Below are 18975 nucleotides of genomic sequence, written 5' to 3'. Positions count from 1 at the left end.
TTTATTAATAACTTGTTTATTTCTAGGCACTCACAAACCCACTGCTTGATTACTTTTTCCAGGATTTCCCAGTATTGATGTGTAGCTGATTGGTTTATAGTTTCCTGGATCCATCCCCCTCACCTTTTTAAAAAAAGATCAGAATCACATGAACTCTTTTCCAGTCCAGTTCTTTGGCAATTTCCCTGTGCTCCAAGACTTCTCAAAGATTTCATTCAGGGGTAACTCACTAATTTGCTGATTGTTTTCAGAACCATCTTTTAGAGGAAACAAACCACACTCTTCATTTACTTAACATACTTCTTTCTTTTTCAGCTTAGTAGTTCTTGAAAAATCCTGTCTTATATTAAGTATTATCCACACATTTTGCTAGGAGAGTTGAATAGTGGAGGCTGTTCCTTGGTTCTCTTGAATCCCAGAAAGTTCAGAATCATTCACAGGCAAAAGATGAAAAAAAAAAAGAGTTGGTGGTAGTGATGCTGCATAAAAAGTAATCAGTAGTGCAATCCTGTGTGTCCCAGCTCACAGAAATAAATCCCCTTGAGTTCAGCAGGGCTTGTTCCCAAACAAGGAGATGGAAAATCACAAGTCAAAATCGATGGCTCTGCTGAAAAGGTTGGAAAGGAGCAGCTGGCTGTTGACTATGAAATTTCGAGCTGTGGTCCACCCCCAGGGACAATATTTCCCACGATAGCACAACTGTGCATTTTCCTGTTCATACTAGTTGAAAAATTACATGATTTACGGGAGCTTTGCAGGTAACATCAAAGTTACAGTACATGACTGCTGCATTCTTCGTCTTTGCCCTGGAGTTTTACAATCAAATAAAAACGTAGTGAATTTCTTAACAAGAAGTAACATTCTAACTTCAGTGGCTGACAGCCTTTGAAAATAATTCAGAAGGAATGGTTTCAGCCTTCTTCAAAAAAACAAAACAAAACAAAAAAACCAACAACCCAGAAACGTCACACTTCTCTAATGTTTGTTAAAGGAGCTGCTTCTTTCATGAAACTGAAGAGGGAAAAATGCAGTTGCTTGAAGTGTTACATCAAGTTTACTATTTTCCTAAATCCATGGCATTTTTATTTAGACTTAAATGAAGAAAAGAAGACTGACAGCTTTAATAAACAATAGATGTCCAAAGTATATTTAAGCATACATTTTCCTATTACCCATTTTCAATGAAACTCTGGAACGTCCATGAGAAGATATGAAGAACAGAATGAAAATAATGAATTATTATAATGAAAAGTACAAACTAATTGCCCCTTTAATTGGGTATCACCTCTTCCATGTGGTTTCCTTTAAATTATTGCGGTGTCATATTTCTTCATATCTGAACCGTTTCTCTCATCCCTTGATATAGATTTTAATTCCACAAACTTGCACCTTTCCCATTTCTAAAATTCAGTCAATCTGACTAATTATGTCCGCTTAATACTTTCTTAACATTATTGGCTCTGCAACACAGAAATGTATATTACGCAGGGAGTGTCTATGGAGGTTCTCATTCATTCACTCTTCTCATTCATGTGTATTACGCAGGGAATTTCACAGTACTTAAGTGAAATCTGTCAGCATTACATGCTTCAGATACTTCCAAGTCACCAGCTTACTAGAAGGCCAAGAAGCAGTGATGAGAATTTTCTGTTCTAAAGAGCAATGTTGAGCAGACAGTTTTATTAAATCTCAGGAGAACTTCATTTCAAACAGGCAACAGGAATGGCCTTCAAAATCCAAACGGGATGTAGCAATATTTGCCATTTCTAAATCAGTGCTTCCCAAAACTGGGTAAAATACCCCAAACTGGATAAAGTGTTTCCCCCGCACACACTTTGGATAACAACACAGGAATCCATTAATCATTTTGTAGGATAAATGATTGAGCTTTTGTCAAACAGTCAGAGCAAAATGCTACTAGAAGAAAAGACAGACTATTTCAAGTCCTTCTGGTTAACCAATTCACAATGAAAATCCTGTGGTATCTGGGAAGCCATGATGTGAGTATTGCCATTTCCAACCATCTATATGCACGAAGTAAGATTTTTCTAGCCTTCACAAAGAGCACAAAATAAAAATGGTTTTGTGGTAACAAAGGAGAAAGTTTTGGAATCACTTTAAAGGAGTCAGGTGCAATAGCTCAATGGTTAAAGATGCTGAATTTGTCAGCTGGAAAACCATGTAACTGGGTGAGCTCCCGTTACTTGTCCCAGCTCTTGCCTACCTAGCAGTTCAAAAGCATGCAAGTGAGAGTGGATAAATAGGTACCCCTTTGGTGGAAGGCAATGCGTTCCATGCGCTTTGGTCAGTGGTGGGTTTCTACCAGTTTGGACCGGTTCGGGCGAAACGTTAGCATTATCAGCCATGAGCGAACTGGTTCGCTCCAATTTTGAAGTGAGCCTGTTGTACTCACCTATATTTTCGTTTCCGAAGCCCAGCTGATCAGCACAGCAGAGTGAATTGCTGCACCTCAGCTGTTTTCCTTGCTGGCAGCAATGCGGTAGGTGAGTTTTCTTCAAACTGCGCACGCGTGCTTAGTGAACCGGTTGTTAAACCGGTAGGATCCCACCCCTGGCTTTGGTGTATAGTCATGCTGGCCACATGAACATGGAAGTGTCTTCAGACAATGCTGGCTCCCTTGGCTAAGAAATGGAAATGAGCACCTTTCCCTAGAGTCGGATACTACTGGACAGGGGAAAACCTTTATCTTTATCTGCTATAAAGAAAAAGATGCTCCAAGAGACTTGGGATGTTTTTAGGATATAAAATAAGTTCAATTTTATTTCTGGCCACAAAGTATTTAATTTTAATTTACTTTCAGCTCTAGGTGTTATTAGAAATGGGGGATATGATAACAATAATTCACACTTGAACCTGCAGTATTTCCTTAAAATTGCAAATTTATACAGTACGTATTATTTTTCAATTCACTTAATGATAAGAAGGTTAGGATTGTCTACTCCTGCTCTTCAGTTTCAGGTGTTTTTCAGTACTGAAATGTTCAGACTCCCTTTTCTTGATATCTTGGTAAAAATGCCTCATAATGTGAAAAAACAACACCAATATGTATTTCTTACCTATTTTTCTTTTGTCTCTGCTTATAAGTACAAGACCTTTTTTAAAAAAAGAACAACAATCTGATGAAGTAGATTGGGCCAAGGGATCATTATTGGCTCAATGTTTCCCAGTGAGTTTCTGTGACTGAATGTAGAGTAGAAGAATTTGATCTCCCAAATCCTAGTCCAATACTTTAATCCTGGGCTGTACTACCTCACTAATTTGTGCAGATGCAGTGCAAGAGGGAAAGGAAGCACTCTGTGTTGTCTCTAGTGTAGCAGAGTAATAATTCAAGTAGTTCAAATGGTCTTCAGAGGGATTTCATTTCATCCTAGATCTGATCTATGCTGACAATTCTTCTACTTGTGTTATGGCAAGCCATTTCTCTATTTCTTAGCAAATTAAAGGGTTGCTATAGTCCTATAGGTGTGTTATGGTAAGAGGGTACTTGGAGAGATAATGTCAACCTTGGAAGTTCACTGTGTAGTCAACTGTGCACTAGGGCATTGACAGAACTATTGAAAGATATTGGAGTGATTTCTCAAGCACTTTCAGGAAGACTATCTATCTATCTTGAATCTATCCAGTACTGGATGGGGATTATTTTAATGGTCCTTCGCCTCTGCAGAGGTTTATGCCTACTATCATTCTGAAACCGGGTAAAGAATTACCTTCCTGTTATTCAGGATACTGCTTATGAGTGCTACAGTATGTGCTTAGAACTCAAAGCATTTTTAGAGACCCCACACACCCACTTTACAATCTGTTTCTGTTTCTCCCCTCTGGGAGGAGATTTCGAAGTATTTCTAGCAGGACTATCAGATTCTGCAACAGCTTTGTTCCCAATGCCAGTGGTCACCAACCAGTGGTCTGTGAACCACTGGTGGTCCGCGGAGAAATTTTTGTATTTTTGCATTTTTTATATTGCACTCATCCTCAAGTTATGGTCTCTGGGAAGGATATGGCCCCTGAGAGCAATTAATCCAGCCCGCGCGCAGGAACACACGGCTGCACCGCCCACATTACCCCATCCACACACCAGCCCTCACATAAGGCCCAGCGCAAACCTCACTTTGAGTAGAGCGGTGCGAGCCACACAAATTGGATCTGGAAGGTAAGAACAAGATCTCGCTACGCTCAGCCAAATGGCTGCCTGCGGGGGGGAGGGGGGAGGGGAAGGTTCAGCTGCCTTTCAGGCCTCTCCTTCTGCAAGGCCTCTAGGTGGGACTGTAGTAGTCACAGGACTGGCCGGTTGGTCATCCTGAAGCAGCTCCTCCACCCGGGTGCACCAGCCTGTCGGGGAGCTGCCTGCCACCTGGGTGGAGGAGCTGCTCTGGGATGACCAACCAGCCAGTCCTGTGAGTGAGACTACTACAGCTCTGGAATATGGGACTGGCCATGGCGGGGCTGGAAATCTCTGCCCTGGGGTGGCATGTGCAATGTGCAACTTTGCAGGTGGTGCAATACAGAAAAAGGAGCGCAGCCCTCGCTGTCCAGAATGAAATAATGGTGCTGTTGTGGCGGGACGGGGCAGCGCAAGTGGGCAGAAGTGGCAGTTGTGATGGCTGGAAGCTGTGGGAGCGAAGCACTACTTTCATTTGCGTGGCAACAGCATTCCGCCTCCTTATATTTGCGCCAGCCGGTGGCGCAAGGCAGCCCTCATCTTATCGAGAGCTTGCAGGGGACCAATCTGGCATCTGCAATGGGGAGCAAAATCTGGCTTCTTCTCTCTGCTGTAGTGTGGCATCAGGATTCTGCCTTGGTATATTTGAGGCGCAAAGCAGCCCTCGTTTCCTGCTGTTTGGGACTCAGAGCGGTAAGCAGCGTCTGTTCCGGGGAGCAGCTGGATTTTGCTCTCCATTGTAGACACCAGATGGGCCCCCTGCAAGCTCTCTTCTCTTGAAGAGCCCAACCAAAGTTTCCTGCACCACTTCAGGGAGCGCTCCTTGAGAGACATGAGCTTGCAGGCGGCCGATCTGGCATCCGCAATGGAAAGCAAAATCCGGCTGCTCCAGGACCAGTCACCATTTACTGCTCTGAGTCCCAAGCGGCAGGAGATGAGGGCTGCTTTGCGCCACCAGCTGGCGCAAATATACCAAGGTGAATGCTGATGCCGTGCAAGTTCAAGTAGTGTTTTGCTCCCGCACTTCTTCTTGCCCTTGTTAGTGCTCCGCGCACCTCGGTCTCTCAGGGAGATGACTGACTTCCTCTCAGCCCCAAGACACTGGCTGGCCCATGAGATGAGAGAGAGAGAGAATCAGAGAGAGAATGAGAGAGAATCAGAATGAAAGGGAGAGAGAGACATAGAGAGAAAGAAAGAGATAGAATCAGAGAGAGAGTGAGAGAGAATGAGAAACAGAATGAAAGAGAGAATCAGAATGAGAGAGAGAGTGGGGAGAGAGAAAAAGAGGGGGAGAAAGAGAAAGAGAGAATGAGAGAGAAAGACTGGGAGAGAGAGGGAAGAAAGAGAGAAAGAGAGAAAGAGGAGGGAGAGTGCCTGAAGGACCCCATCCTGTCACTGGGAATCCAGGCGCTTCAGCAAGTGGCGCACTGGATTCGTATTAGTGGTCCACGGGATTTAAAATTATGAACTTGGTGGTCTCTGGGGTCTAAAAGGTTGGGGACCCCTGTCCTATGCCATCCATCTGGTAAACTTGCAAGATTCATTTTTCTCGCCATGTACATGTAGACATCCGAACTAGACTGTGTGGTTTCTCTGTGTCATACAATATATATGGGTATATGCATAATTTTGTATTTATTTATTTATTTATTTATTTATTTATTTATTTATTTATTTATTTATTGTCATGTTTATGTAGTGTATATTGGAAGTGGGGATCCTTTGAGAACTGTATGCAACAGAATTTCATTTTAATGTATACGATTAGTGTACATTCAAAGTGACAATAAAGTTATTCTAAGTTATAATTATCTGTCTATATCACAGAGGAGTCCTCCATTTTCAAATCAACAGCTCTACTCATGTAAAAATGATGTCTTGCATATCTGAAGGAATACACCAGCTGGGACAGGTAAGGACATTTTCTTCATAGACATCAGAAGGATATAAAATCCTGAACAATTCATGAATGAGCAATGGACGTGAAATCCTTCAAGACAAGGAACCCAAGACAATCCAACACCAAGCCCAAGATTACCTGCCTTGCTCAAGAAGCAGAATGGTTATGTAGATTTTACATTTACAGTATCCACCTAAGGCCCTGGTTCCAAATGCAACAGCAAGAATTAAAAAATGGCAGATTTCCAAATGATCAATAAAATAAAATTCCTACAACTAATAATTAATCTCCTGATCTCCAATCCTAAACTACTGTAACATGAAGGAGATGGGTGAACATGAAGCATGGGGTGGGGTGGGGTGGGGTGGACAATACAGTTATTTTCTGTTGGTCAGGTCAACATTCTCATCCAAGATTCAATCCTAGATAATAGATGTTTTGTCAGCAACCAGACGAACAGTGAACATAACCAGCACCCTGCTGGATCAGATCCTGACCCATCTAGTCCAGTAGTCTACTCTCACAATGGCCATCCCACTTCACAAGGAAGCCCACCAGTCTCCCAGTAGGAGATTTTTCTTTGTCCCTTCTCACAAAGTTCTTCAAAACATAAAACTAGCCTGTTTTGTAAATCTAATGTAGGGGCGTTACCCAGGTTACTCTTTTGGTTTGTTATTTGTATATCCATTTTAATTATTAAGATATCAGCCGGTTTCATTTGTGTGCCCAGGACAGCATCTTTTCCCTCTTGTAGACTTCTTGTAGCCTGTTGTTTTTAAATCCACTTTTGGATCTGTCCAGTAAAACCTGTTCCTCTTCCATAACATCTTTTAAACACAATTGATCTATAGGGATAAACATTCTTAAAATTAACTTCTGGCTCCATTGTTCAAAAATATTCTCCAATATGTCCAATGTTAAAATATTTTGCACCATTCTGTACTGCTAAGTTAAATTTAAGTGTTTTTTTTTCTTTGAAATAAAATATTTACTTCCTTCTTGTTCCCTTTAGTGTTCAACCTTCAGTCCTATTATATATATTTAAAATAAAGCATTTTTCCATGAAAAGGATTCTTATAATTAATTCCAAAACCTTACTTCAAATCCATCTAGACCCTTAGTCTGTTTGTAACTTTCCAAAATCAAAGTTCTAATAACCCTTTTTATGTTTATTCTAAAGAATAAACAAATTAAGTTTTAAGATTGTATTTAAAACTTTCACTAATGGTTGAAGGTGCTGTAACGTTTTACACCTGGTGCTGTAAAACGTATGTATCCAAAGGTTCCTAATAGCTGAAAAGCAGTTAACAAGCAATTTCCAAAAGTGATTAGAAAAAAGAAGTATGCAAACCCAGGGCCCTTTTTGAAGGTGCTGCCTAGAATTTGAGAAAAAAGATGGCTATTTTGTAATCTCCCAGTACTCTAAGCTCACCAGATACTGCTTTCTGGCAGCTTCTTTATGAGAATCAATTACATAGTGCACTTGTGGGCCTTGAGCCTCCTCCTTACCCAAAGAGGAAATATGAAGAGCCAGTCTGTTTGCCAGCTCTTCATTCCACCAGTCATTCACTCTACTTTTAGTGGATCTGTCTTGTTTGCCATTTGTTTGTTCTAAAAGAAGAAAGAGGGGGAGGAGGAGGAGGGGGGAGAAGGAAGGAGGAGAAGGAGGAAGAGGAAGAAGAAGGGGAAGGGGAAGGAGAAGACGAAGACGAAGGAGAAGAAGAAGAAGGAGGAGGAGGAGGAGGAGGAGAATTATTTATTAGGGGCTTTTCAGAAAACCGTTCCTTTTGAATGGCAAATTAAGATGTTCTTGCAATTATATATTGAGATCCTCTGTCAGGAACTCATAATCAAAGTCCTTATAAGGGAGAAGGTTTCCATAAGTTTTCCATGAAGGTGACACAGCATACTTCCCCACTTTCTTTTTAGGCCAGCTGATGTTCTTCCTCTCACCTTCCATTCACAGAGTCCATGTTGAATTTCTATATGTATAAACTACCTGGCTATTGGATTATGCTTATATAGCATAACCCCCAAATGGACTAATTTTCTCATGTAAGGGGGCAATCTGAATGATTCTATCTTGAATTTTCCATACAAAGTGCATAGCTAGGGAGGAGAGGAAAGAAGCTGTAAAGTTTGTATTGTTTGGTTTCAATTTGCAGAATTGCCCTACAAGAATTACCAATGATCTTGGTGGCCAAGAATTCTGGGAGTTGTAGTTTTCACATATCTAGATGGCCCAAATTGATGAAAAATGCTCCAAGCAGTGTAATTCTCTCTGTATAAGTATAATTAAGCAATCAATTCTGCTCAAAGTAAAATTAAATACCAAAAGTTATTAGCAACAAATATTAACTTCATAAAAGAATGTTAATGTGTACAAGCCTTGAGATATATAATCATATTTTACACTTTACTTAAGACAGAAATAATATTCTACTTTGACGCTGTATTAAATGCAACTATACTAATATTAATTAAGAAAAATGCAAAATGAAAGAAAAGAAAAAAGCCAAAAATGACTTCCCTTCCCCTTCAGACAAGGGAAACTTCAGTAACTTAACACCTTCTCTAGTATGAAAGGTAAAAAAAAAAAATCCCATCTCATCTCTTTATCAATAAACATATTGTGAAAATTCAACATTCAGTTTTAATCAGCACAAATCCATTATTAGAAGTAGTAGCATATGTTGCAGGATTCAATCTGGGTTGGTCATTGGAGCTAGAGGTTTAGTTTAAAAACCGGTGATCGACCCAGACTGACTCCTGCAACATTATCGTGGTACATGTATATTTGCCTTCATTTGTGAGTAACATATACATTTTAATTTTAAATAATTTTTGTATTCAAACTTACCACTTTCTTTGAAAAATAAAGCAAAAGAGCTCTTTCCCCATTTATAAACAAATCTTCAAAACCTCATCATTCAGTCCTGGTTTTTTTTTTTAAATGTTAATGCCTATCAGAAATCACAACAGTTGAATTTTAACCTTGGTTGAATAAATCCATTTTATATTCCTGCCATTTACTTTTACAAAGCTTAATCTTTAATCTAGTCAAAAAATGCTCCACAAGTTGGTTTCTTAATATTTTCTCTTTGCTTCCTCTAAGGACAGCTTCAGTTGTTTAATACATCCCTTTTGTAAATCCAAGATAAGAAAATTTTCCAAGTCATTCTTGTGATTTATTATTTGTATGTCCTCTTTAGTTATGAATGCATCAGTCGATGTTAGCTGTAAATCCATTGTGGCATCTTTTTCAATGTCACTTTGGTAGTCTACCATTTTAAAATCCATTTCAAGTCCACGACACCTTTTTTCTTGTCACTTTTGTAGTCTGGCATTTTTTCAAAATCCGTTTTCAAATCCACATGTGCTTCAGTCTCTATTATATCCAGTAAAATCTGCTCTTCTTCTATAGTCTTTGTTAAATACATTTTATGATGTCAGAGATTCTTGAAAGTAATTTCTGAGTACATTGTTCCCAAACAGCCTTAAATTCCACTGCAGCCAATAATATTGCCCCATAATGTTAACAGGTGTCTCCTTCTTTAATTGTAATCCTTGATTTTCTTTGGGTCCCTCTAGTCAAACTACCTTCTTATCCTATGCTTATTTTTCAATCAATAAAACTTTTCCAAGGGAAAATTTCTTATAATTTCAAAATATTCATATATGCTTTTATAGAATTTTAAACAACCCATAGAAATTATTCTTTCAATTTCACATGGTCTCTTAGCTTCCCAAAATCAACATTCTATTCTCCTTTTCTAATTTCCAGAGATAAAAACTTTATTAAAGCTTTCATGAAACTTTTTTCATTCAGGATCGAAGGAAACTGTCCAAGTGAGACGATATTTGCTTTTCAAGAGGTTCTCAACATCCAAAGATTCAATAACAAGCAATTCCTAAGTGAAGTGGGTGAACCAGTGTCCAAATAAAGGCCCTGAACCGTCAACTGGGATGAAATTCCTCTGGATCCCAGAGTGTCAAACCAGTTGGGAGTTTTATGATCTCTTCATGAGTAGCCTCTGTATTGAGCAAACTTGTGGGTAATCCTAGTCGTCTCCTTGATCTGGAGAGGAGTTCCAAAGAGTCCATCCATTCTCTAGCTCTTTTTTCCACCACAGTTGTCAGCTCTGGGAAAGAGCCATCTTCAGTTTGCTATTGCTTCTCCAGAAGACCGGAGGAAAAAAATAATCTTTTATGATCAGCATTATGAGTTTGCTGCTCTTTTTAATCAAGGATTCTCTTGTTGCCCTGTAAGGAACCAACACATAGCAATAGCATGTAGACTTATATAACTGCTTCGTAGTGCTTTACAGCCCTCTCTAAACAGATTACAGAGTTAGCATATTGCCCCCAATAATCTGGGCCATCATTTTACTGACCTCAAAAAGATGGAAGGCTGAGTTAACCTTGAACCTATGAGACTCAAATTGCCGAACTGTTGGCAGTTGGCAGGCAGCAGAATTAGCCTGCAATACTGCATTCTAACCACTGCACCACATACTATTCATTAAGGTTAAAACTTATAACACTCGTATGAATTTCATTCATTACTTTACCATCTTTTCTTTACTGGTGGTTGCTCAAGGGAAATGGCTACAGCAGAATATTTATTATATTCAGTGGTCTCTGATAAAATATATTTTGTATCATTTATTAAATGGCACTTTAGATATACACAACTTGTTTTCCTCCCCTATTTCACCTTGATTTTTTCATGCATACTTTTTCGCACTAACTTTAGTGAATAGTGAATATTTTAAAGTTTTTAAAATGTTTGTATTCCTGCTTTTCATTCTTTTCACTTACACTTGAGTTACACTTCAGTCATATTTTTTCTACACTATTTAATTTCAACTTAGCTTTGTTCACTAATTTATCTAAAAAAATAGCTAGTCAATTTGACTTTGTCAGCTTTATTCATATTTTATAATTCATCTGCCAGACATCATTATAAACTTTTAAACTGGACATTTATTTCTTTACTAGATTTGTGTGCCACCCATCTCATCTAAATTATTTGCAAGCTTCCTTTCTCTATAGAATTTATATCTGAGAAAACTAACAATACGGCTAAACAGCCTCCCAATATATATATCAAGTTTCTATGCATTAAAAAATATTCATCAGATTTGAAGGTATTGAACTGTGAGCATCCCCAAAATAAAAAAAAAATGCACAACTCTGCTTAATGCGATCATTGAAAATCTGCTGGATTTTGCTTCAGCACATACTGTACCAGATTTCTTGCTTCATAAAATAACACCCATTTATATAGTTGACACTAATATTAATGTAAACTATGGATTGTGAAAGAGCAATCAAGCATTGCATGGTATAAAAATATTGATTTGGAAAATATTGTTCTTGGGAAGGGAGGCTACATAGAAGAGAAAATCTGTAGCTCAGGGTTGGACTGTGGAGTTCTTGGTGTTTTTGGAGCCTGGTTGTTTGCTGGCAGAATTGTGTTACATGACCAGATAACACCTTCAGTGCTACCGGTAGAGAGGAATGGATTTGCTCGTAGTTTATATATGGTGGCTTGCCCTGTCAGTGTTGGTGGTGGAAGTATTGTTTTTTCCTTGGTAGTTCCTTGATTAGGCTGTTGTTTACTACTAGTCTGGTGTAAATTGTGGTATTAAACCCTGCTTACCTGGGTGTTGAATGCTTGAAAGGAGATGTTCTGGTCTCTTTTGTTGCTAGCTTTTTTATTGTATCTTTTGAATCTATGTGTCTCATGATGGTTGATATGTCTGAGTGTCAAGCTTCCAGGATTTTCCTATCATTTTTTGATTGAGCTTGGTCTAGGATGCTCACATTTCTCAGTTAAAATTATGATTAAATCTGTCCATGTGTTAGGAAGTTAAGGTGAGCATAAATGTACTGCAGTAACTCAAGTAACAGACTGTCTATACAACGTCAACAAAATGAATACTCACACAACTTTATCCCCCCCCCCCAAAAGCCTGACCAGTTAACCACTGTAGCACAATCAACATAAGTTATAAAAAACAACATTAGGAGCCCCGAGAGCAGTGCACACCATTGGAAGCGGCTGACTCGATAAGATCTCATCCCCGTACTGTCCATTGCCTTGGTTCTAGTTTTTATATAGTTTTTAAAATTTTAATTGGTTTCCTATTTTATTCTTTTTACTCTTTGTAAGCCACCCAGAGCCACCTTATCAAACAGATGGATAGCATATCAATTTGATAAATAAATAAACAGTTCCATCCATGAAAAACATCTCAGAAACAACCAATAGACAATTACAACCACACAGCATCATGGTAGCACATAAACTATATATATATATATATATATATATATATATATATATATATATATATATATATATATATATATATATATATATATATATATATAGCATTGCCTCAATAGATAAACCAGCTAAAAACCTCTAGAACATCTTAAGTAAATCAAAAGACCAAGGAGAAAAAAAAACCCCAGGAATCATCTAAAACATACAGTATAAGGGCTGTAACAGCCACTATGTAGAACAGGCAGACTGCATCCAGAAACACCAACTAACAGTGAGAAGACCCAATGGAAACCTTAATTTTGCAATACATAGACAGACTTAACCATAATTTCAACCAAGGAAACCATAAGCATTCTAGACTAAGCAAAATAAAAAAATACTAGGGAATTCCTGAAAGCTTGGAACTGAGACAAATCAGCCATCAATAGGCAAACAGGGATAAACCACCTTTACCCATCATTTAAGAGTCACACACACACACACACACACACACAAGAGAAACTAACTGCCCCCCAAACACCAGATTGCCTCCTCTCCAGTCATCAACACCAAGATAAACAGGGATTAACACCAGATAAACAAGCAGTAAACAATATTGTAATCGAGGAACAACCAACTCAACCAGTAAACAATAGCCTAATCAAGGAACCAAATGAGGAAGCAACACTCCCACCAACAATGTCAGGGCAAGATACTATATATAAGCAGAAAGCAAATCCTACTCCCTTCTGACACTCAAGATGTCAGGTAACAAAATTTCTGCAAGCAAACAATCAAGCTCAGAATTACATAAATTTCCACAAATTACTTTAATAGCTGAAAACCATCATGCACATTGGAACAGTTCAATAGAAACAAACTTTAGATTCCCAATGATGCTTCTACATGATAAACTCATTGTGTTTAATGATTTATACTTTATAAAATTCTGGCCCTGTAAAAAGAGTAATTCCCTGAGAGTTGAAACTCTGAATTGGCAGCTTTAACAGGATATACAGTAGAAACAGTGGTCAAATCAATTTAGACCAAGGGTGTCAAACTCACAGTGCCATATTGTCGTCACGTGACATATTGCGACGTTTTCCCCTTTGCAGAGCTGGGGTGGGCGTGGCCTGTGCATGACACATCTGGCCTGCGGGCTGCCAGATTAACACTCCTGATCTAGATTGTCTGTAACTTCGTTCTTATAGTCTACTGTTTGAACTAACTAGATACAATATAGCAAAAAAACAGTGTTTCAGAGAACAAAAATTTAAATTTATCAGTGTTCCTCAGATACATTTAAACATTTGAACATGTAAGGGACTCATGACCTTTTCATTCTAGGTACAGTGTTTCACAAATCTTTTACAGTGGTGATTTTTTTCTATATAACTTGACAAGGATATCCACTTCAATAGAAACTTGTGGCTATTAATAATCTGATAGAACATTAGATCCAACAAGGAACATGTTCGGTTAATACATGTCCCCAACATATTAGTATTAGTAAAAGATATTCTTTTGCTGGAAAGAATGAAAAGGTACACATTTCCAAGCTTGGCACTTCATGGATATGATCAAGTGCAAGAAACAAAAGTATTAATATAAATGGCTTATTTAGATCATCAGTATCCTAAAATATGTATACTGTTCATATACAAATGTCATATTAAACATGTAAAATAAAATCAAAAGTTTACCTAGAAAGATATAAGCAAAGCAAATTGACTTGGTCCTTTCCTCAACACCAAAAAATAGAAATTCAGATTTAATTAAATGTTACTATTTTATTTGTGAAAAAACTACAAGCAGAATTCATAAATAGACATTTCTATTTAAAGCAAGAAAATGATAAAGTGGCTTCTAATAACAGTCGTGCACATGCCGGTAACAGGAATATATTAACATCTTTTATTTGCTAGACAAAGAGCAGTGTCCAATATAAATTTCCCAAAAACATTTAAGACCTGTGAATTTTTCTGACCAGTTCACAAAATCACCATTGACACTTTTAGCATGAAGATTAAAAACAAATCTAACAGGACTGTCAGCTCTAAAGACTTTACAGAGCAGAAAACTTCCAAAGCGTTATACAAGCTGTCTTTCTGGGCAAATGAAAAATATAGCTCGTATAATACATTAACATAAAAATTCACAAGATAAAATTATGTTTTGACATACTTAAACAAGCATTCTCTATTTGTCTCCAAACAAACAAAGCTAAAGAAATAATGTAACCATCTTTACACAGTAAATTAAGGTTACAAGTCATACACAAGAACAGAACTGCTTGCGCATTAAAAACTGTTCAGCTCCATTGTCGTATTGTAAATGTTGGCTCTCAAATCATTTTTTTCAGTTACATACAAGCAAAGGTTATATAGTCAGCAAGTAATAACTTCAATAATTTATGGTAACAGTTTTAAAAAAGTAGACTGGAAATGGTACTGGTAAGGCAGATGTATTTCTATGAATATAGCCACTGCCCAGTTTTAAAATAGAAACTGATTTTGAAGAAGCAAAATGCTTTCAATTAAAACTGCCCATCTTAAACATTTTTGCTTTTCATTGTTCTCTTTGCATGACATATTTAAAATATTCAAACAGAGGAAGTCAAGCAACCTGTTGTGTGTATGAATGTGTATGGGTGTGCATGTGTGTGTGTAAAAATTTAACTTTGAAAATGTAACACTGTGCTTATTCCTTACCTGCTTTCTGCGCCACTGGCTACAAAGCGTTTCTGGCCCTTCTTATACACTAATATTTTAAAGCATGCTCTCCAACTACTGAATAGTTAAATGAAATGCAGGAAGTTAAGATAATCCAATTTTTAAATCTCATGCTTTTTTTTTTTTTAAAAAAGGGTGTTTGCTTGGTTACAACATAACAGTAAAAAATGCGGCCCAAGAAAGTTTGAATGCTTAGCTGACAATTTCAGCCAAATGCAGTTTCAATCACTCCGCTTGTGCCAAAGATGGATTTGCATACTTTATTCTAACAAGATAATATAGCACAGAGGTACACATAGGGGGAAAAAGGAAAAAGAAAACCCAAAGAGGATTTCACTGAATTGGTAAGCCAATGAGCAGCTCATTGCGGTTAAAGCTTTTATTCCCTAACCTAAGGGACAGATTTCATAAGGAAGAACCTATCAACCCCTGCTGCTTACCCATTGGAATGACAGCCCACAAGAAGCCACCTTAGAAATGAATGGAGCAGCAATGATTGGAGGGTGGTATCTGCTGTAACTGGTTTTCTTAAACACGCACACTGCTTCCCCCTCCAACCAAGGCCATATTCTAGCAAGCCACAGGAGGAATCACACCACTTGTATATACTGGTGAACTTCCAGCAGACATGCTCAGAGATTGGGTCTTTGCTGGGAAGGAGCTAAATGCATACAGGCCTAATTCATTTAGATGTAAGTTTCTTTTTAAAAAAATCTGTGCAAATCACACACATCTGGGACTAAGTTGAAAACATCTCTAAAAATTATTATTTTTTTCTCCAAAAATAAATTATGGCTGACCAATTTACCCTCCCTGAGATCCTTTAAAGGAATAGTCAAACTTGTAAAAGGAATGTTTACCAATGTTAAAATGTGGATTGATGTGGACTATTAAAAACTACGATAATATTGTATTATCAGAGCTTAAGAAACATCTGTTTTTCCTTTGGTTCTTTTTTATTTTTTAATAAATACTTTAAAAATAAGTTTTCAAAAAAAAAAAAGAGAAAAGAATAGATATAAGAACAACTGAATGAGAAACCCACCAAAATAGATGCAGCTGCAAAGGCACTGCTCTGCTACTCTACCTCCTTGAGCAGAATTACTTTATTCAGTTAAGCATAGGTTAAAATTTTCAGAGTGATATAAAATGAGTTTGTGTTTGTGGTTTTAAACTGATAAAATGCAACCATTTCATGCTTCTCTAGAACAGAAATAATTTATATTATTCAAACAAGAAATGAGTACAGTAATTGTCTAGCACCAAGTTCTGCTGAGTGGCCCTTTGAGAAAACCTACATGGAAATCATTCTGATAAAACTAAAAAATGGTTACTGAAATTATAGCAAAGCACTCTGGGTCGCCTAAAAAGCACACAATAAGAGTTTGAAGATTTTTTTTTAAGTGTTCCATCTTCTTTCTAGTGTTTTAAGCAGAAAAACATACGGGCTAGATAAAACTGTAATAGAATTTGGATCTGCAAGTAAACGTTCTCAGAATAGCTTTCAAAGCGAAAATTGAAGTTATTTGCCATTCTGATGCTCCCTTATTAATATAAAAATGTCTTCACAACTTTTGCTCTCATACCAAGTTGTGGTAGAGAGATATGTCTAAGCACTGATAATCCTAAGGAAATGGAATTAAATGAATTAAATTACTAACAAAAAAGCAGAGTCACATATAGAAGATTTGAACTGAAAACAAGTCGTGTGACAATAGATCTCGGTTCATGTTATTGTAAGGGGAGCACTTATTATTAGGGCCTTGGACTGCCTTCTATTATAAAAGCTGTCTGACATTTCCCCACTGATATTCAAAAATCTTTTCCCCATCACCAATATAAATCTGGACAATAAGAGAATGAGATTTGTTATTCAAAATAGGCAGTGTTAATGTGCAGTCATCAGGGACATTAATACTAAGCATTTTGAAATTGGTGTTGTTCATTGTTTTTAAAATTTGTACACTGTGGTAGGAAAGGGCTAGAAATTTATTGTTTTCCGATACTCTAACTGGAAATGCAATGACTTGGAGCACCTTTTGGATTTCAAAAAGAACAGAAAATAAGAAAATAGATATCTATTTTTGTCCAGTACTCTTCAGCCAAAGCACAAGAGAAAAACTAGGTCCTGTTTCTGGTAGAACCTCTGGGAACACTTTGTTGATCTAAGACTGGTTCCGGTTGGGTTTCAGCACTCGCCAAACGGCACTTGCTGTCCCAGATCTTAAATTGCTTAGCTTCACAGTGTTTCAAGCACCAGCGTTTCCATGTATTGGTTTCAAATAACCCTATATATACTTTATTTATATATATATTTATATATTTATATATATATAATTTATATCAAAACTGATAGTACACAGTATAACTGGAAGAGGGAGATTTGAACTCAAAAAATATGCTGAAAAAACAAGAGAGAATGAAGTTTGTGAATACAATAAATAAAAACCCTCCTATAAGCCCGCCCTTCCCCTTACATCACATTCCCTCACCCAAAACAAAAATAAAATTGGTGGTAAGATTCATGGAAAAACTGTGCACAGCGTATTTATAAAAAAGTAAGAGTCAGGAGCACATCCAATTATAAATGATTGTTAGGAAAATCATATAAAACAATGGAATACATAAACATCAGAAAGTAATTCTCAGGGTGCGAAATTCCTTGGTAGCCAGATGCCCACAGTCAGACCAAAGCGTCCAGGTGTCATCAATTAAGGGAAGGATATCCAAAAAGCATGTTGGAGCACAAGGAGAAAAGGAAGAGGAAGTGGCACTGGCAGCTTTCTCAGGTTGTCCTGGTGGACAGGTGGAATATTTGAATTTCATACCCTGATTTCATAAGTTTCCCACAACTCCATGTGCAATTCTTAGAAAGATTCATCGTTGACTGCTGACATGTCGCCCTTTGGCGTAGAAGAGCGGGATGAGCCCTTGTCTGTGCTCTCGGAGCCCGAACTACTCTGATTTTGCTGTTCAGATCCAGCACTGGAGGTCACTGTGGATGAAGATGTGGAGGAAGAGCGAGTCTTTTCTTTAAAGTCTGTGATAATTACTGTGACATTCCCTACTGTGACTGCCAGCTGCTGAGCGGTACTTCTGTCCACATTTTTCAGTCTGGGTCTACAATAACAACAGTAAAAGAGTAGTAATAGCAGCAGCAACAATGATAACAACAGCAACAACATAGAATATAAATAATAGATGAACCTTCTGCTAAGACACTTTTATTCAGCTTATACATAAGAATTCTAAAAACTGCAGATGTTCTACATTAAAAACAAACAAAAGAAACACTGTTTACCCGTCCCAGTCCTTGCAGTATCTGATCTTTTGCTGTCTTTAAATGCTTAGTCTAAAAAGTCTGTAGTAGCAGCATTTTCAATTCCCAGTGGGTAAATGTACTTTGGGAATCAATTTTTGAGCTTTAGAGTCGTAGGAAATTATTCTCTGTTGCATTCAGCCAGAAGTATAGCAATATGCTAAAGATACAAAGGTATCAAAAGGAAGCTTTTGAGAGTCCCTTTTGGAATACAAAAATTCTGTGCTTGGAATCCTTCAGCCTCTTACGCCCCTGAAAGCTGCAATTTTGTAGGACAAAAAAAGCATCTGCACGTGACAATGTAAAGGGTCAGGATCTAAACTGTTGCAAATGTATCAATGCCAGTAAAATTTGGCATCTTTCCCAATTGCTGGAATGCATAGGAGAAAAACTCCACATAACCTTATAAAAATGGCTTATAAAGTCTTTTCTGAATGCACTGCTGAATACAAGCTACGGAATATAAATATTGCCCAACAGAACTGTACAATTTTTTTAAAAAGGACTTAGAATAATGTAAGTCTTACTATAATCTTAGATTTGTGCCATGATGTTAAGCAATTAAACCAT

The 18975-nt window shown here is 37.5% G+C and overlaps 1 protein-coding gene across 2 annotated transcripts in view; it reads right to left on the bottom strand.

Annotated features, from left to right (window-relative positions):
* Positions 1 to 14124: 14124 nt before the first annotated feature.
* The window catches only part of RYBP (RING1 and YY1 binding protein), a 75731-nt gene continuing 70880 nt past the window's right edge, over positions 14125 to 18975 (bottom strand). For both annotated transcript variants that reach the window (XM_087887926.1, XM_034440565.3), the window contains one exon: positions 14125 to 18206. In XM_087887926.1, coding sequence (XP_087744052.1) covers positions 17954 to 18206 — 253 coding nt within the window. In that variant the 3' untranslated portion in view covers positions 14125 to 17953. The remainder of the gene's footprint in view (positions 18207 to 18975) is intronic.

This window comes from Pantherophis guttatus, chromosome 2, assembly GCF_059756535.1.
Source record: "Pantherophis guttatus breed Tessera chromosome 2, ASM5975653v1, whole genome shotgun sequence".
NCBI classification, from domain to species: Eukaryota; Metazoa; Chordata; class Lepidosauria; order Squamata; family Colubridae; genus Pantherophis; species Pantherophis guttatus.
The sequence above is the reverse complement of the archived record's forward strand: the minus strand, read 5'-3'. Positions and strand labels throughout refer to the sequence as shown.